The following is a 20,631-nucleotide window of genomic DNA, read 5'->3' as shown; positions in this document are numbered from 1 at the left end:
CGTCCCCTTCACCCCACCCCTACCCCTAAGCAAGATGGACGCCGCGTCCCCTTCACCCCACCCCCTACCCCTAAGCAAGATGGACGCCGCGTCCCCTTCACCCACCCCTACCCCTAAGCAAGATGGACGCTGCGTATTCACCGGGCGCGCTTTGCATGGCAACCGACATGAGCACGGAGGCAGAAAGACAACGACGGAGGCGAAGAAGCCTTGGCGAAAGGTTTTGTACGAGAAGCAAGACTACCCCGACAACTACGTGGACGCGCAGTTCCTCAAGGATTTGACCAAGAACGGTAACGACACCGCGGCCCCCGTCGCCCTGTTCTGTAACGCGCGCGAGGCCTACACCGCCTAGGCTTTTTACGCACTTTCCTAGCCGCGCTGCCCGGGATGGGGCGCGCCCGTCCGCCGGTCGCGAAAATGAATGAACCGCGGGGAATCAGAAAGAAAAGAGAGGAAAACTTCACGGAGAATGGCTTCACGACGACGACAACGACATCGTAATCACAAGAGATTGGTGCCAGAGAGACGTGGCATATTGGGCCACTACAAAACAGAGAGGGGGAAATGTAAACAACAGCTGACAACTTGTGCAGTGGTTCACCGACAGGCTGTCTGCCCACGGATCGTGATTACGATGTACTATATACTATACGCTACTATACACTATACACTACACTATACGCTACTATTACACTACACTATACACTACACTATACACTACACTATACACTACTATACACTACACTATACACTACACTATACACTACTATACACTACACTATACACTACTATATACTATACGCTACTATACACTACACTATACACTACACTATACACTACACTATACAATACACTATACACTACACTATACACTACTATACACTATACACTACTATACACTACACTATACACTACACTATACACTACACTACTATACACTACTATACACTATACACTACACTATACACTATACTACTATACACTACACTATACACTACACTACTATACGCTACACTATACACTATACTACTATACACTACACTATACACTACACTATACACTACACTACTATACACTACACTACTATACACTACACTATACACTACACTACTATACACTACACTATACACTACACTACTATACACTACACTATACACTACTACACTATACACTACTATACACTACACTACTATACACTACACTATACACTACACTACACTATACACTACTGTACACTACTATACACTACACTACACACTACACTACTATACACTACACTACTATACACTACACTACTATACACTACACTACTATACACTACACTACTATACACTACACTACTATACACTACACTACTATACACTACACTACACACTACACTACTATACACTACACTACTATACACTACACTACTATACACTACACTATTACACACTACACTACTATACACTACACTACTATACACTACACCACTATACACTACTATACACTGCACTATACACTACACTATAGACTATTAGTACACTTACACTATACACTACACTGTTACACTATACACTACACTACTGCATTTACTACACTGTTACACACTACTATACACTGCACTATACACTGCACTATACACTACACTATTACTACTGTTACTCTATACACTACACTATAACTACACTGTTACACTACACACTAGCACACAAACTACCAAACACTACTAAGATATGCACTACTTGAGCCAGAGTGCCACTACAAGACCGAAAGAGATGAAAGTGTAAACAACGAATGCCACTAAATTTCGATTTGAAGCTTTCGTGACTGCAGGGATTCATCTTATTGGTTCTTTCGGTAAAGTCACGTAGAAGGGAAGTAATAAAATAATAAAAATAAAACATAATAAAATAATTCTCACGACGTTTCGGCTACAACGCAAGCAGCCGTCTTCAGGTGAAGAATGAGACACTGCCAAGCTTGGAGCTTATATATAAGCTGGGTTGGAGGTGGAAGAAGAGCGCCTTAACAAAAGAATGTGCATATCAAGAAGAGCTAAGCTAGTTCTAGACAGAATTCGTTTAGCATTAGAAGAAGTTACAGCAGCAGATGTTAGTGTAAATGCGTTTGGTATTACCTTAGAGTCGCGGCATCTCTTCAGAAAGGTGAGAGACTCGATTAGCTGAGCCTTCTCATCCCGTGGAGTGGACATCTACAGGGCCGTCTGCCCTTGGCTCGTGATGATGGTGATGATCAGTGGCGGCTCCTGCAAAATCTCTCAGGGGGGGGGCAAATGTCTGGATGATTGATAAGGATAAGGTCCACCCATGCAATGGATAAATTAACAGCTTAAGCGTGTAAAGGCAACTTCACTTCTTTAATATTAATGCAAAATAAAGTGACTCTTACAATACATCTTGTTTGTTTCTATACTCACTATTAAAACAAACCGCTCGGTTTATTTTATTAAAGATTCCACTAGGTGGCGACAAATAATATTGTTGACTGAAACGTGCTTACGTATGATGACGTAGGCACGTATGATGACGTAAGCACGTTAGGGCGAGCCCTCCCGGAAGCCATAGAGAATGCATTGCAGCGCCCCCACCGTTCGAAAAAAAACATCTTTGAATGTAAGTCTATGGGACCACTCGGGGCGATTCTCAGCCGGAGGGAAATCGCCCAAAAAGAGGCGGTACTCCACAGAACGTGACATGACGCTGATTGGACTATATCCAGAGGCACAGTGACGGCTAGCGTGACTCTGTGGTTGAATGACACTGGTGGTGCGTCGCCCAATCGCCCTAATGAAGAAACCGCCCCTGGTGATGATGACTCGTTAAAAGCACTTGCCCCAACAGTCTTGTTCAGGCTATAACCGGGGGGGGGGATCTTTGTCTTTGGCAGTGCGGGTCCGACACTACGATTACTGGAGCGTGGTGAACGAGTCTGCCATCATAGCCCAGCAGCTGTGCAGGTCAGAATTCAAGTCATGTCATGTCTCTCTCTCTATCTCTCGATCTCTCTCTCCTGACGCTAGATGCTCAACTATTTTATTTAATACTCGTAGGTTTATTTTTTCGGTAAAGTCGCGTAGGTAAAAAGAAAATGAAATAAAAGAAATGAAAATAAAATCGATAATTTATTATTATTTTTTTACCTGCGTGACTTTATCGAAAAAAAATCCTTGCAGTCACGAAAGCTTCAAATCTAGAATTATTTTATCTCACTAGTTTTATTTGGCCAGGTAAAGGCCCACTGAGCTGTAAAGCTGTATATATGGGACCGTCCATAAATGACGTCACGCGATTTTGGACGATTTTTGACCCCCCCCCCCTCGTCACACGACGTCACAAAAAGTCAGACCCCCCCCCCTCAAATATGACGTCACAAAGCTCTGCCCCCCTCCCTAAAACTATAAAACATTCCTCAAATCGCTTTAAACTATTGCCATTGTAGTGCGTATTTAATGTGGCGCTGCACTGATGTTGTAGGAGAAAACATTTATTAAAAAGTCTATTTAATTAATTAGAACGTGTTGACTGTATTAATTACAAGTTGCGCATTTTGATGTGACGTCACATTTCTCAAACCATCGTCACACATCGTCACAAATGTCTGACCCCCCCCCCCCCACCTAGGTGCGTGACGTTATTTATGCCCCAAATGATAGGTCAACGAAGTTTCTTTATAGCAGCCAAATACTCCATTGGTACCTCATTTGCCAGTAAAAAAATATGATAATTGCTTTTTTACCCTTCTATCTGGCAACAAAACTGACACCTTTTTTACGAGGAGTCATGTTTGCATAGACCACAATACCTGCGGTCGTAATGCAAACAAAAAACACAACTCTGATAATGTATGCACTGTCCTTGAAGTTGATTGGTCCACACCCGAGACAGCTTTCCTTAGAGCCTAGTCTCACATGGGTTGTGCCTTTTGGCGTCATCTGGTCCAACCCATGTGAGACTAGGCTCTAAGGAAAGCTGTCTCGGGTGTGGACCAATCAACTTCAAGGACAGTGCATACATTATCAGAGTTGTGTTTTTTGTTTGCATTATGACTGCAGGTATTGCGGTCTATGCAAACATGACTCCTTGTAAAAAAAGTGTCAGTTTTGTTGCCAGATAAACGGGTAAAAAACCAATTATCAGCCAAATTCTCTTTAAACGCATGTCGCTTTATTCTACAGACTCATAAGAGATCCAGAGACCCACACCTCAGAGAGACCGACAGAGAGACCCAGAGATTCTTAGTAGAACCATAGAGACCCATACCCGTCGAGACCCATACTAAAACTAAATTAGATGAGTCCACACACTTTCCTGATGTATCGCCTCCTTAACGCCCACCAACAAGTAGAAATGGCGTGAGATGGAACAGATGGAGATTAGTCCACACACTTTTCTGGTCTGTACCGCAACCGTGATTCCCTGGGGGTGTCGGACGTTACCAACCAAACCGTGTGTGTGTGTGATTACAGGAGATACCACTCCGTATATATAATGGTGGTATCTCCTGTAATCTCTCATTTACTTGAGCTGTGACGGTTCCACCTGAAGACACAAGCTTGTGTTGCCTCCGAAACGTCGTGATTTTTATGTTATTTTACTTTTATTAATTTAAATTTTTTTTACCTACGTGACTTTACCGAAAAAACCTAAGAATATGAATCCTTGCAGTCACTGAAGCTTCAAATCTAGAATTAAACCACGTGTGTGTGTGTGTGTTTTGCAGCGTGTGCGCGCTGGTGCTGGTGTGGTGGCACCTGTCGGAGGGCTCGCTCTCGCCCCTCCTCTGCGTCTGCGTGGGTCTCCTCCTCACCCTCGTCGGCTACGCGCTGCACGAGGAACTCAGCGGGGGCGGAGGGCGCTCACGTGAGGCTCTGCGAGTTTACCATCATCATTATTATTATTATTGCTACTTTACACATCACATCTATGTAGTGCTGAACTTTACGCGGACAGTTTTCGATTTGAAGCTTCTTTCGTGACTGCAGGGATTCATCTTCTTGGTTCTTTCGGTAAAGTCGTCACGTAGAAGGGAAGTAATAAAATAATAAAAATAAAACATAATCAAATAATTCTCACGACGTTTCGGCCACAACGCAAGCAGCCGTCCTCAGGTGAAGAACAGGTCTGGCAAGTAGACAGTCTAAAACTGTCTACTGCCTACTTGACAGACCTGTTCTCCACCTGAAGACGGCTGCTTGCGTTGTGGCCGAAAGGTCGTGAGAATTATTTTATTATGTTTTATTTTTATTATTTTCCTTCTACGTGACTTTACCGAAAGAAACAAGAAGACTAAGGGGAGTCCCCAACTAGAGTCGTGTTCATCCGTCTGGTTCACTTGTTAATCTTGTTAACACACCAACAAAGTGTTTGTTTCCTTCATCACGAGGCCTCCTTTGCCAGTAGCAAAATATAATAATAGGTTTTGTACCCTATTTTCGATTTAAAGCTTCTTTCGTGACTGCAGGGATTCATCTTCTTGGTTCTTTCGGTAAAGTCATCACGTAGAAGGGAAATAATAAAATAATAAAAATAAAACATAATAAAATAATTCTCACGACGTTTCGGCCACAACGCAAGCAGCTGTCCTCAGGTGAAGAACAGGTCTGTCGGGGAGACCGCGTCATTCAGACAACCCCCCAGTCTCACCAAGAAGATTCCCGCGGACAACTCGTTCTTTTTCCGTCGTCACTTTATTTGATCAAACATTTCGCCACCACTCTCCGCTCGCTCGCCGCACTCCGCCCGGCCTCGCTCGCTCCGTTCCTCCCTCTCTCGCCCCGTCTCTCTCTCTCTCTCTCCCTGCCGACTCTCCTCTCTGCTTCGACCGTCTCGCTCTCTCCCGGCTTCTCCGTCAGCCTCCGACTGTCTGTCTCGGTCCCGTTGCACTGCTAGCCTATCCGTCAGAGGTGTGGACTCGAGTCATGTGACTTGGACTCGAGTCAGACTCGAGTCATGAATTTGATGACTTGCGACTCGACTTGGACTTGCATAACAATGACTTTGTCCCACCTATGAGATGTGGACTCGAGTCATGTGACTTGGACTCGAGTCAGACTCGAGTCATGAATTTGATGACTTGCGACTCGACTTGGACTTGCATAACAATGACTTTGTCCCACCTATGAGATGTGGACTCGAGTCATGTGACTTGGACTCGAGTCAGACTCGAGTCATGAATTTGATGACTTGCGACTCGACTTGGACTTGCATAACAATGACTTTGTCCCACCTCTGCTATCCGTCCTCTCGTCTCCTCTGCTTCTTCTCCTCCTCCACCGCTCCCCTTATTCTATCTCTCGTATCTTCCTCGTCTCCACTGCTACCCGAAACTTCTTCTCCTACTACTCCACTGCTACCCGAAACTTCTCCTATCTTCTTCTTCGGCTACGACCGTCTCCGTCCAGCTCCCGGCACAACTCCCCGTCTCACTCTGACCCTCCTGTATTTATCCCCGTCCCTATTAATTTCCAATTAATTAACTGGCCCCCCCCCCCGACGCCCCCCGCCGCCACCTGCTCCCATCGCCAGACTTACTGGCGCCACCTCGTCCCTGACAACAACAACCGGCCAATCACTGCCCTCTATCCCCGAATTGCCTCACAGCCAACCGGCCAATCACTGCCCTGTATCCCCGAATTGCCTCACAGCGAACCGGCCAATCACTACACTGCATCCCATAATTGCCTCACAGCCAACCGGCCAATCACTGCCCTGCATCCCATGATTGCCTCACAGCCAACCGGCCAATCACTGCCCTGCATCCCATGATTGCCTCACAGCCAACCGGCCAATCACTGCACTGCATCCCATAATTGCCTCACAGCCAACCGGCCAATCACTGCCCGGCATCCCATGATTGCCTCACAGCCAACCGGCCAATCACTGCCCTGCATCCCATGATTGCCTCACAGCCAACCGGCCAATCACTGCACTGTATCCCCGAATTGCCTCACAGCCAACCGACCAATCACTGCCCTGCATCCCATGATTACCTCACAGCCAACCGACCAATCACTGCCCTGCATTCCATGATTGCCTCACAGCCAACCGACCAATCACTGCCCTGCATCCCATGATTGCCTCACAGCCAACCGGCCAATCACTGCACTGTATCCCCGAATTGCCTCACAGCCAACCGACCAATCACTGCCCTGCATCCCATGATTACCTCACAGCCAACCGGCCAATCACTGCCCTGCATCCCATGATTGCCTCACAGCCAACCGGCCAATCACTGCCCTGCATCCCATGATTGCCTCACAGCCAACCGACCAATCACTGCCCTGCATCCCATGATTACCTCACAGCCAACCGACCAATCACTGCCCTGCATCCCATGATTACCTAACGAGCCGTCCGTTGTCCCCCAGCAACACCAGCTTGTCCCGATACGACCCCACTGTCCACAACCGACGCGTGTTTACAATGACCCCCCTTGGTGCGCGTTAAACCACCACATATATATTGGGAAGAAGTTTTTTTTCCCATCTGGCAACAAAACAGGTGTTAAGTTTCGATTTAAAGCTTTCGTGACTGCAGGGATTCATCTTCTTGGTTCTTTCGGTAAAGTCACGTAGAATGGAAATAATAAAATAATTAAAATAAAACATCATAAAATAATTCTCACGACGTTTCGGCCACAACGCAAGCAGCCGTCCTCAGGTGAAGACCAGGTCTGCCTTTCCGACGCTGTCTTTCCGACAGACCTGTTCTTCACCTGAGGACGGCTGCTTGCGTTGTGGCCGAAACGTCGTGAGAATTGTATTTGATTGTTTAATTTGTATTATTTTATTATCTCCCTTCTACGTGACTTTACCGAAAGAACCAAGAAGATTCATTCTTGATTTGAAGTTTTCGTGACTGCAAGGATCTTTCGGTAAAGTCACGTGGGTAGAAAAATAAACTGAGAATAAAAGCAAATAAATTAAACCCCGTGTGCTCGTGGTGCCCCCGTTCAAAGTTCATGTATTAGGTGTAGCCCTGCGAGCCATTCGGCTCTTGAATCGGGTGCAACCGCAACAAACACAAAACAAGAAAACATTTTAAAGTGGCGCGTGGTGCCCCCGTGTGGCGTGGTGCCCCCGTGTGGCGTGGTGCCCGCGTTTGGTGCAGAGGTCGCAACCGGGTACCCGATACCCGTACCCTACCCGATACCCGGCTACCCGTACCCGGCTGGGTACGGGTACCCGTTTGCGACCCTGGTGCGGCCGGGTACGGGTAGACCGTGAGTCACTGGTGAGTCACCGTTTGTCACTCATTTCCCAACGTCTTGTCTCTTCTCACAATTCAAGTTCCTAGAATCAACCCACCCGCGCCTGCAACGTGGCTTCATCCCAGAGGTCGCAATCGGGTACCCGATACCCGTACCCTACCCAATACCCGGCCAGGTACGGGTAGGGTACGGGTACGGCCGGGTACGGGTACCCGTTTGCGACCCTGGTGCGGCCGGGTACGGGTACGGGTAAGGAATCAAAACCCGTTTGCGACCTCTGGTGTGGCATGGTGCCTGAGCGTGTGCCGTGGTGACACCGTGTGCCGTGGTGACCCCGTGTGCCGTGGTGACCCCGTGTGCCGTGGTGACCCCGTGTGCCGTGGTGACCCCGTGTGGCGTGGTGACCCCGTGTGCCGTGGTGACCCCGTGTGCCGTGGTGACCCCGTGTGCCGTGGTGACCCCGTGTGCCGTGGTGACCCCGTGTGCCGTGGTGACCCCGTGTGCCGTGGTGACCCCGTGTGCCGTGGTGACCCCGTGTGCCGTGGTGACCCCGTGTGCCGTGGTGACCCCGTGTGCCGTGGTGACCCCGTGTGCCGTGGTGACCCCGTGTGGCGTGGTGACCCCGTGTGCCGTGGTGACCCCGTGTGCCGTGGTGACCCCGTGTGCCGTGGTGACCCCGTGTGCCGTGGTGACCCCGTGTGCCGTGGTGACCCCGTGTGGCGTGGTGCCGCTTGTCGCAGGCCTGGCCGATGTGAAGAGTGCCATCTTCTTCCTGGGCTTCTCCTACGGCTTCTCGCCAATCCTCAAGACGCTCACCGACACCATCAGCACCGACACCATCTACGCTATGACGGTGACGCACGCACTGCACGTGGTGGTGGCGGTGAGTGGTGAGTGGTGGTGAGTGATGGGGAGTGGTGGGGAGTGGGGAGTGATGAGTGGTGAGCGGTGGGGAGTGAGGAGTGAAGAGTGGGGAGTGGTGGTGAGTGGTGGTGAGTGGTGGTGAGTGGTGGTGAGTGGTGGTGAGTGAGGAGTGGTGAGTGGTGGTGAGTGGGGAGTGGTGGTGAGTGGTGGTGAGCGGGGAGTGATGAGTGGTGAATGGTGGTGAGTGGTGGGTGGTGAGTGAAGAGTGGTGAATGGTGGTGAGTGGGGAGTGATGAGTGGTGAATGGTGGTGAGTGAAGAGTGGTGGATGGTGGTGAGTGGTGGCGAGTGGGGAGTGATGAGTGGTGAATGGTGGTGAGTGGTGGGTGGTGAGTGAAGAGTGGTGAATGGTGGTGAATGGTGGTGAGTGGTGGGTGGTGAGTGAAGAGTGGTGAATCGTGGTGAGTGGTGGTGAGTGGGAAATGCTGGTGAGTGATGAGTGGTGAATGGTAGTGAGTGGTGGTGAGAGATGAATGGTGGTGAGTGAAGAGTGTTGGGTGGTGAGCGATGACTGGTGGTGAGCAGGGAATGATGAGTGGTGAGTCGTGATGGTGATGTTTATTTATTGCAGACACTGATGCTGCTGGGACATCTGCTACTGTTTGATTACGGGATGAGTCCGAAGAGGTGAGAGATTACACCATCACCATCATGATCACCACCACCATCACCACCACTGTCATTACCATCACCATCTTCGCCATCGACATGATCGGTATGGTGTGGGCAAGGTTTAGGACTGTGGCTCATGTAGCTGCAATGGCTGCTTTGGGTACACGGTCCAAACCTGCCCTGAGACCCCGGCTGACAGAGGAGGTATTCAGGATGGTTGAGAAAAAGCGACAGGCCCACTCTCATCGTCTACAGCATCCCACGTCAGAGAATGTGGAGGCTTATCGCAGCCTTCACTCGGAGGTTCGGAGAGCCGTGCGGCGGTGCAAGGATGAGCGGTGGTCGCGTATTGCACGGGACGCGGAGTCTGACTCAGAAGCTGACAAACTACCCTTTGTTCCATTAAAAAGGTAACTTGCAGTGGAATTTACAATAACTGGGACCAGCGGTGTCAAGATCGGCCTCTGTGGAGGAGGCTCGTGAAGGACGCTACTGGGCAGTTGGAGGCAGTCGCCCTCCAGCAAACACGGAGGGCGGAGGAGCGACGCTCACAACAACGAGCGGAGCGCCGGGTGGCTAAAGCACAGCGAGTTGGCACAGTAGGGGGCACAGGTGGTGCATCAGCCAGTCATCTCGGTCATCTCAGTCAGTCGACCCGTGGCACCTGCTGGGTCTGCCCCGTGACTTCCTGCCAGCGGGCGTTCGACACTTCACGTGGCCTTAAAAGTGCACATCGCCTGGCACAAGTGCCGTGGTGACGTCACCGTCACTTAGTAGCGAATGGTGGTTATTGGCACTGGTCAGTGAAAATATCAGTATATATGCAAGGACTGTTTTCTTGAAATTTCTCTCACTTGATACAGCAGTCGTGCTGTGACGGTTCCACCTGAAGACGGAAGCTTGTGTTGCCTCCGAAACGTCGCGATTTTTATTTTATTTTTATTTAACTTTTATTAATTTTTATTTTTTACCTACGTGACTTTACCGAAAACAACCTAAGAATATGAATCCTTGCAGTCACGAAAGCCTCAAATCTAGAAGTGAAAATAAAACCTGTTATGGATGGGTGTATGGTACGGTGTGCATGGTATGGTACGGGTGTGTTTGTGCGTGTCCTTAGGGTGACTTCTCTGAGCATGGCGGTGTTTGGAGCCGTGTGCCTGGCATCGCGTCTCCCCACCGCCCCCCACGCCTTCGCCATCACCGCATTCGCCTACCAGATCTTCGCTCTGTGGCCGTCGCTGCAGCTCATCATCAAGGTGATGATGGCGATAGCGGTGGTGGTGATAGTGGTGGTGGTGGCGATAGTGGTGGTGGTGGTGGTGGCGATAGTGGTGGTGGTGGCGATAGTGGTGGTGGTGGCGATAGTGGTGGTGGTGGTGGCGATAGTGGTGGTGGTGGCGGCGATAGTGGTGGCGGTGGTGGCGATAGTGGTGGTGGCGATAGTGGTGGTGGTGGCGATGGTGGTGGCGATAGTGGTGGTGGCGGCGATGGTGGTGGTGGTGGCGATAGTAGTGGTGGTGGTGGCGATAGTGGTGATGGTGGCGATAGTGGTGGTGGTGGTGGCGATAGTGGTGGTGGTGGTGGCGATAGTGGTGGTGGTGGCGATAGTGGTGGTGGTGGCGATAGTGGTGGTGGTGGTGGCGATAGTGGTGGTGGTGGCGATAGTGGTGGTGGTGGTGGCGATAGTGGTGGTGGTGGTGGTGGCGATAGTGGTGGTGGTGGCGATAGTGGTGGTGATAGTGGTGGTGGTGGTGGCGATAGTGGTGGTGGTGGCGATAGTGGTGGTGGTGGCGATAGTGGTGGTGGCGGCGATAGTGGTGGCGGTGGTGGCGATAGTGGTGGTGGCGATAGTGGTGGTGGTGGCGATGGTGGTGGCGATAGTGGTGGTGGCGGCGATGGTGGTGGCGATAGTAGTGGTGGTGGTGGTGATAGTGGTGATGGTGGCGATAGTGGTGGCGATAGTGGTGGTGGTGGCGATAGTAGTGGTGGTGGTGGTGATAGTGGTGATGGTGGCGATAGTGGTGGTGGTGGTGGCGATAGTGGTGGTGGTGGCGATGGTGGTGGCGATAGTGGTGGTGGCGGCGATAGTGGTGGTGGTGGCGGCGGTGATGGTATGCAGTCGTGGAAATATCGGTCTCGGGCTGCTGTATCGGCATCCGATTGATCCGATTGATCCGATTGCGCTGTAGAGCAGGGGTGCCCACCCCCGGGCCAATGATGAACTGCCCCCCCCCCCCACCACCCCCCGGTCCGTGAAAAAATTGTCTTCCACGTAACCGCTCCCTGGCGCCAAAAATGTTGGGGGCCCGCTGCTGCAGTAGAGGTTTCCAATAGTGTCGTACATCTGGCTGTTGCTATATCAGCAGCACTGGGTCCCTGCAATCGGAATCTGTCACCCCCTCCCTCCACCCCCCTCCCCCTTCTCCCAACCCCCTCCCTCCACCCCCCTCCCACCTCCACCCCCCTCCCCCCACCCTCCACCCCCCTTCCCCCACCCCCCTCCCCCCACCCCCTCTCTCCACCCCTCCACCCCCCTTCCCCCACCCCCCTCCCCCCACCCCCTCTCTCCACCCCTCCACCCCCCTTCCCCCACCCCCCTCCCCCCACCCCCTCTCTCCACCCCTCCACCCCCCTTCCCCCACCCCCCTCCCCCCACCCCCCTCCCTCCCCCTCTTCCACCCCCCCACCACCACCCCCCCCACCCACCACCCCCCTCCCCCCACCCCCTCTCTCCACCCCTCCACCCCCCTTCCCCCACCCCCCTCCCCCCACCCCCTCTCTCCACCCCTCCACCCCCCTTCCCCCACCCCCCTCCCCCCACCCCCTCTCTCCACCCCTCCACCCCCCTTCCCCCACCCCCCTCCCCCCACCCCCTCTCTCCACCCCTCCACCCCCCTTCCCCCACCCCCCTCCCCCCACCCCCTCTCTCCACCCCTCCACCCCCCTTCCCCCACCCCCCTCCCCCCACCCCCTCTCTCCACCCCTCCACCCCCCTTCCCCCACCCCCCTCCCCCCACCCCCCTCCCTCCCCCTCTTCCACCCCCCCACCACCACCCCCCCCACCCACCACCCCCCCTCCCCCCACCCCCTCTCTCCACCCCTCCACCCCCCTTCCCCCACCCCCCTCCCCCCACCCCCTCTCTCCACCCCTCCACCCCCCTTCCCCCACCCCCCTCCCCCCACCCCCTCTCTCCACCCCTCCACCCCCCTTCCCCCACCCCCCTCCCCCCACCCCCTCTCTCCACCCCTCCACCCCCCTTCCCCCACCCCCCTCCCCCCACCCCCTCTCTCCACCCCTCCACCCCCCTTCCCCCACCCCCCTCCCCCCACCCCCTCTCTCCACCCCTCCACCCCCCTTCCTCCACCCCCCTCCCTCCACCCCCCTCCCTCCACCCCTCTTCCACCCCCCCACCACCGCCCCCCCCACCCACCACCCCCCCCTCCACCCCCCCTCAGCGCCGTTGCCCGGCAACGCACGTGTGCGTGTCGGTGTCGTGGTCGCTCGTCTCGCTGGCGATGTTGTACCACGTGGGCGGAGCGCGCGCCGCCGTCGCCGCCCTCGGCCTGCTCGCCCTGCCCACGCTGCTCGCTCCACTCGCCCTCGTGGCCCTGCAGCCCTCCAAGGAGTGAGTCTAGGTCCACTCAGCCTCGACACGCCTCTGTGTGTGTCTCTCTCTGCTCGCCCTGCCCACGCTGCTCGCTCCACTCGCCCTCGTCGCCCTGCAGCCCTCCAAGGAGTGAGTCTAGGTCCACTCAGCCTCGACACGCCTCTGTGTGTGTCTGTGTGTGTGTCTGTGTGTGTGTCTGTGTGTGTGTCTGTGTGTGTCTCTCTCTGCTCACCCTGCCCACGCTGCTCGCTCCACTCGCCCTCGTGGCCCTGCAGCCCTCCAAGGAGTGAGTCTACGCCTAGGTCCACTCAGCCTCAACACGCCTCTGTGTGTGTCTGTGTGTGTCTCTCTCTGTGTGTCTGTGTGTGTCTCTCTGTGTGTCTGTGTGTGTCTCTCTCTGCTCGCCCTGCCCACGCTGCTCGCGCCACTCGCCCTCGTCGCCCTGCAGCCCTCCAAGGAGTGAGTCTACGCCTAGGTCCACTCAGCCTCGACACGTCTCTGTGTGTGTCTGTGTGTGTCTGTGTGTGTGTCTGTGTGTGTGTCTGTGTGTGTCTCTCTCTGCTCGCCCTGCCCACGCTGCTCGCGCCACTCGCCCTCGTGGCTCTGCAGCCCTCCAAGGAGTGAGTCTACGCCTAGGTCCACTCAGCCTCGACACGTCTCTGTGTGTGTCTCTCTCTGTGTGTGTCTCTCTCTGTGTGTGTCTCTCTCTGTGTGTGTCTCTCTCTGTGTGTCTGTGTGTGTCTCTCTGTGTGTCTGTGTGTGTCTCTCTCTGCTCGCCCTGCCCACGCTGCTCGCGCCACTCGCCCTCGTGGCTCTGCAGCCCTCCAAGGAGTGAGTCTACGCCTAGGTCCACTCAGCCTCAACACGCCTCTGTGTGTGTGTCTGTGTGTGTCTCTCTCTGTGTGTGTCTCTCTCTGTGTGTGTCTCTCTCTGTGTGTGTCTCTCTCTGTGTGTCTGTGTGTGTCTCTCTGTGTGTCTGTGTGTGTCTCTCTCTGCTCGCCCTGCCCACGCTGCTCGCGCCACTCGCCCTCGTCGCCCTGCAGCCCTCCAAGGAGTGAGCCCACGCCTAGGTCCACTCAGCCTCGACACGCCTCTGTGTGTGTCTCTCTGTGTGTCTGTGTGTGTCTCTCTGTGTGTCTGTGTGTGTCTCTCTGTGTGTCTGTGTGTGTCTCTCTCTGCTCGGCCTGCCCACGCTGCTCGCGCCACTCGCCCTCGTCGCCCTGCAGCCCTCCAAGGAGTGAGTCTACGCCTAGGTCCACTCAGCCTCGACACGCCTCTGTGTGTGTCTCTCTCTGTGTGTGTCTCTCTCTGTGTGTCTGTGTGTGTCTCTCTGTGTGTCTGTGTGTGTCTCTCTGTGTGTCTGTGTGTGTCTCTCTCTGCTCGCCCTGCCCACGCTGCTCGCGCCACTCGCCCTCGTGGCTCTGCAGCCCTCCAAGGAGTGAGTCTACGCCTAGGTCCACTCAGCCTCAACACGCCTCTGTGTGTGTCTCTCTCTGTGTGTCTGTGTGTGCGTCTGTGTGTGTCTCTCTGTGTGTCTGTGTGTGTCTCTCTCTGCTCGCCCTGCCCACGCTGCTCGCTCCACTCGCCCTCGTCGCCCTGCAGCCCTCCAAGGAGTGAGTCTACGCCTAGGTCCACTCAGCCTCGACACGCCTCTGTGTGTGTCTCTCTCTGTGTGTGTCTCTCTCTGTGTGTCTGTGTGTCTCTCTGTGTGTCTGTGTGTGTCTCTCTGTGTGTCTGTGTGTGTCTCTCTCTGCTCGCCCTGCCCACGCTGCTCGCGCCACTCGCCCTCGTGGCTCTGCAGCCCTCCAAGGAGTGAGTCTACGCCTAGGTCCACTCAGCCTCGACACGCCTCTGTGTGTGTCTCTCTCTGTGTGTGTCTCTCTCTGTGTGTCTGTGTGTCTCTCTGTGTGTCTGTGTGTGTCTCTCTGTGTGTCTGTGTGTGTCTCTCTCTGCTCGCCCTGCCCACGCTGCTCGCTCCACTCGCCCTCGTCGCCCTGCAGCCCTCCAAGGAGTGAGTCTACGCCTAGGTCCACTCAGCCTCGACACGCCTCTGTGTGTGTCTGTGTGTGTCTGTGTGTGTCTCTCTCTGTGTCTGTGTGTCTGTGTGTGTCTCTCTCTGTGTGTGTCTGTGTGTGTCTCTCTCTGTGTGTGTCTCTCTCTCTGTGTGTCTGTGTGTGTCTCTCTCTGTGTGTCTGTGTGTGTCTCTCTCTGTGTGTGTCTCTCTCTGCTCGGCCTGCCCACGCTGCTCGCTCCACTCGCCCTCGTCGCCCTGCAGCCCTCCAAGGAGTGAGTCTACGCCTAGGTCCACTCAGCCTCAACACGCCTCTGTGTGTGTCTGTGTGTGTCTCTCTCTGTGTGTGTCTCTCTCTCTGTGTCTGTGTGTGTCTCTCTCTGCTCGCCCTGCCCACGCTGCTCGCGCCACTCGCCCTCGTCGCCCTGCAGCCCTCCAAGGAGTGAGTCTAGGTCCACTCAGCCTCGACACGCCTCTGTGTGTCTGTGTGTGTCTCTCTCTGTGTGTCTCTCTCTCTGTGTGTCTGTGTGTGTCTGTGTGTGTGTCTGTGTGTGTCTCTCTCTGCTCGCCCTGCCCACGCTGCTCGCTCCACTCGCCCTGGTCGCCCTGCAGCCCTCCAAGGAGTGAGCCCACGCCTAGGTCCACTCAGCCTCGACACGCCTCTGTGTGTGTCTCTCTCTGTGTGTCTCTCTGTGTGTCTGTGTGTCTCTCTCTGTGTCTCTGTGTGTCTGTGTGTCTCTCTCTGTGTGTGTCTCTGTGTCTGTGTGTGTCCCTCTGTGTGTGTCTCTCTGTCTGTGTGTCTGTGTGTGTCCCTCTGTGTGTGTCTCTGTGTGTGTGTGTCTCTGTGTGTCTGTGTGTCTGTGTGTGTCCCTCTGTGTGTCTCTGTGTGTCTGTGTGTCTCTCTGTGTGTCTGTGTGTCTCTCTGTGTGTCTCTGTGTGTCTCTCTCTGCTCGCCCTGCCCACGCTGCTCGCGCCACTCACCCTCGTGGCCCTGCAGCCCTCCAAGGAGTGAGCAAGCGAGCCCGCGCCTAGATCCGCTCAGCCTCGACACGCTCGGGACACCACCCGTCTTGTGCCTCTCCCCCCACCCCGCCACCGATGTGAACTGCTATCCGAATGCAAACAAACACAACTCTGATAATGTTGTACGCACTGTCCTTGAAACTGATTGGTCCACATCAGAGACAGCTTTCCTTAGAGCCTAGTCTCATACGGTGTTCGACCAGATGACGCCAAAAGGCGCACAACTCAAAGACAATGCACCATCAGAATATGAGAGCTCGGGGTCTGAAGCTTTTACACCATGGGAACCTCATTTGCCAGTAAAAAATTATGATAATTGTTTTTTTACCCTTCTATCTGGCAACAAAAATGACACCTTTTTTTACAAGGAGTCATGTTTGCATAGACCACAATACCTGCGGTCAGAATGCAAACAAAAAAAACACAACTCTGATCATTTATGCACTGTCCTTGAAACTGATTGGTCCACACCAGAGACAGCTTTCCTTAGAGCCTTGTCTCACGCGGTGTTGGACCAGATGACGCCAAAAGGCGCACAGTTCAAAGGCAACGCACCATCAGAGTAATGAGAGCTTCCCTTTGCCGGTACCAAAATATAATCGGGGTTATGGGAACCTCATTTGCCAGTAAAAATATGATAATTGGTTCTTTACCCTTCTATCTGGCAACAAAACTGACACCTTTTTACAAGGAGTCATGTTTGCATAGACCACAATACCTGCAGTCATAATGCAAACAAAAGAACATAACTCTGATAATGTATGCACTGTCCTTGAAGTTGATTGATCCACACCCGAGACAGCTTTCCTTAGAGCCTAGTCTCATATGGGTTGGACCAGATGACGCCAAAAGGCGCACGAGTGCAAACATGACTCCTTGTAAAAAGGTGTCAGTTTTGTTGCCAGATAGAAGGGTAAAGAACCAATTATCATATTTTTACTGGCAAATGAGGTTCCCATAGTGTAGATGCTTGCCCCGAGCTCTCATACTCTGATGGTGCATTGTCTTTGAGTTGTGCGCCTTTTGGCGTCATCTGGTCCAACCCATGTGAGACTAGGCTCTAAGGAAAGCTGTCTCGGGTGTGGACCAATCAACTTCAAGGACAGTGCATACATTATCAGAGTTGTGTTTTTTGTTTGCATTATGACTGCAGGTATTGCGGTCTATGCAAACATGACTCCTTGTAAAAAGGTGTCAGTTTTGTTGCCAGATAGAAGGGTAAAAAAGCAATTATCATAATCGGGGTTTTTCCCCTTTTTTCTGCCAACAATAATTGACTGCAAGTATTGTGGTTAATGTAAACATGACCCCCTTGCAAAAGGTCTCAGTTTTGTTCTTTGGTTCTTTTCGGTTAAGTCACGTCTAAAAATAAAATAATAACTCAAAATAAAATAACACATTACGACGTTTCGATTGCAACACAAGCAATCATCATCAGGCATGAAAGAAATAGCAACAAAAATCTAACTAATGCCGTTGTGATGTCTGTCTGCTTGTATGTCTGTCTATAGTTTTTTCTAGTTAGATTTTTGTTGCTATTTCTTTCATGCCTGATGATGATTGCTTGTGTTGCAATCGAAACGTCGTAATGTGTTATTTTATTTTGAGTTATTATTTTATTTTTAGACGTGACTTAACCGAAAAGAACCAAAGAATAATTCCTGCAGTCACGAAAGCTCCTAAATTAAGATTCAGTTGTGTTGCCAGATAAAAGGGGGAAAACCCCTATTACTATATTTTTTTGGTACATGATGTGGATGTCACGTAGAAGGGAAATAAAACATGAGAAAATAATTATTTTATTATGTTTACTTTTTATTATTTTATTATTTCCCTTCTACGTGACTTTACCGAAAGAACCAAGAAGATGAATCCCTGCAGTCACGAAAGCTTTAAATCGAAATTTAGACCTGTTCTTCACCTGAGGACGGCTGCTTGCGTTGTGGCCGAAACGTCGTGAGAATTATTTAAGTTGTATTTTTATTATTTTATTATTTCCCTTCTACGTGACTTTACCGAACGAACCAAGAAGATGAATCCCTGCGGTCACGAAAGCTTTAAATCGAAAAATGATGTGGATGCTTACCCCAAATATAATCGTGTTAATCCATCTGGTTCACATGTTAATCTTGCAAACACACCAACAAAGTGTTTATTTGGCTGCATCCGATTTGCCTGTCCGGTCGGTATCCGTGAACTTTGCCGATGCCAATGCGGTTCTAGCCCTTTTCCATTTGCTTCCTCGTCTGCCGTTAAATTGTGAAATCTCTCCCCCCCCACACCACCTCTCCCCTCCGCCCACTTAGCAATATCCACGGACCATGGGACGAAGCCGAGATCAAGGACGACGACATCGCCAGCTTCTTGTCCCAGTGACCACCAGAGGTCGCCAACGGGTTTTGATTTTTTACCCGTACCCGCACCCAGCCGGGTACAGGTAGCCGTTCCCTACCCAGCCGCTACCCGAAATGAGTGACAAACGGTGACTCACCAATGACTCACGGCCTACCCGTACCCTGGTCGCATCAGGGTCGCAAACGGGTACCCGTACCCATACCCGGCCGGGTACGGATATTGGGTAGGGTACGGGTATCGGGTACCCGATTGCGACCTCTGGGATGAAGCCACGTTGCAGGCGCGGGTGGGTTGATTCTCGGAACTTGAATTGTGAGAAGAGACAAGACGTTGGGAAATGAGTGACAATCACGGTGACTCACCAGTGACTCACGGCCTACCCGTACCCGGCCGCACCAGGGTCGCAAACGGGTACCCGTACCCGGCCGGGTACGGGTAGCCGGGTATCGGGTAGGGTACGGGTATCGGGTACCCGGTTGCGACCTCTGGTGACCACGTGAGATGTCCACTCTCCCCACCACCACCCCCACCACTGTCGCCCACGACGTATACTCCCGCAACTCCAATCGCGCTCCCCAAACCCATAACTTACGCTGGCACCACCAAAGTGCGACGGCGGCAGTAATAAACTTGTTGTTAGTTCTTCCGGTAAAGTCACGTAGAAGGGAAATAATAAAATAGAAATAAAACATAATAAAATGATATATTTTATCATGTTTTATTTGTATTATTTTATTAAAGTCACGTAGAAGGGAAATAAAAAAATAATAAAAATAAAAGTCAAATATACTATTTTATTTTTATTATTTCCCTTCTACGTGACTTTACCGAAAGAAAAAAAACAAAAAAATAGTATAAAATTTTATGTTTTATTTATTTATTATTTCCCTTCTACGTGACTTTACCGAAAGAAATAAAACATAATATAAAATTTTATCATGTTTTATCTGTATTATTTTATTATTTCCCTTCTAAAAACAAAACAGAAAAATAATATAATGATTTTATTATGGGTTATTTTTATTACTTCCCTTCTACGTGACTTTACCGAATGAAGACGAATCCCCGCAAGTCACGAAACAAAGCTTTCAATAGTAATAAACTTGTTTTGAGGTTTTTATTTCGATTTCATTTGTACATTTTTCAGCCAAATTCCTCTCGCGAGTGGTTTCCCTGCTCCGCGCCGATATTACGATTCGTCGTATTTCGAAGAGACAATCAGCCCCCCACCGCCCGCCAAGGACACGCACGCCACGCACACATCTGCTCGTGGGAGCTATGCAACCAATAAGCATCCACATGATCCACTCCCCGGCCCCAGTCCTGTAGCTCCCCGCGATCCACCAAACGATTCCAGCGATCGGTCAAAAAAAAAAATTGCCCCTTTCTCTGCCGCGTAGGTCCTCGCTCTCCCCACCATTTGGAATGTGGAATTTCCTCTCCCGTGTTTCTGCGTGGTGCTGAGTTGACCCGCATTGAGAATCGGCGTCGTAAAAGCATCCGGGCTCCCCCCCCCCCCCCCCCCCAAAGCGTAGAAAAGGCTCCGTTAAGATTTGTCGTAGCGAGGGTCCTAAATGTCCTAAGAGAAAAGGGATCGTTGCTCAAAGTAAATAAATGCTCTTAAGATTTTGGGGGAAAGTCACGTAGGTAAAAAAAAATGAAATTAAAATTAATAAAAATAAAATAAGTTTATTAATTTTTATTTCATTTTTTAAATAAAAAATAAAATAATAATTTTATTAATTTCATTTTTTACCTACGTGACTTTACAGAAAAAACTAAGAGTATTTATTTAAAGTAAATAAAGCCCAAGAGCAGTTGCTAGGGAGCATGTCACCACACCCACCGCACCAGCCAATTAGCTGCCAAGAAGACAAGCCCC

General features: G+C 51.6%; 1 protein-coding gene across 1 annotated transcript; it reads left to right on the top strand.

Moving 5' to 3' along the window:
- Nucleotides 1-90: 90 nt before the first annotated feature.
- PIGC (phosphatidylinositol glycan anchor biosynthesis class C) lies at nt 91-19,545 on the top strand. Its single transcript, XM_078883010.1, is given in 9 exon segments — nt 91-177; nt 180-293; nt 2,893-2,962; nt 4,726-4,865; nt 8,955-9,067; nt 9,709-9,764; nt 10,870-11,008; nt 13,209-13,378; nt 18,701-19,545. Coding segments are annotated over 9 exon segments (927 nt in total). The 5' UTR covers nt 91-122; the 3' UTR covers nt 18,771-19,545.
- The last annotated feature ends 1,086 nt before the right edge of the window (nt 19,546-20,631 follow it).

Source organism: Lampetra fluviatilis, chromosome 68 (genome assembly GCF_964198595.1).
Source record: "Lampetra fluviatilis chromosome 68, kcLamFluv1.1, whole genome shotgun sequence".
Lineage (NCBI taxonomy): Eukaryota > Metazoa > Chordata > Hyperoartia > Petromyzontiformes > Petromyzontidae > Lampetra > Lampetra fluviatilis.
This window is presented reverse-complemented; position numbering and strand designations above follow the sequence as displayed.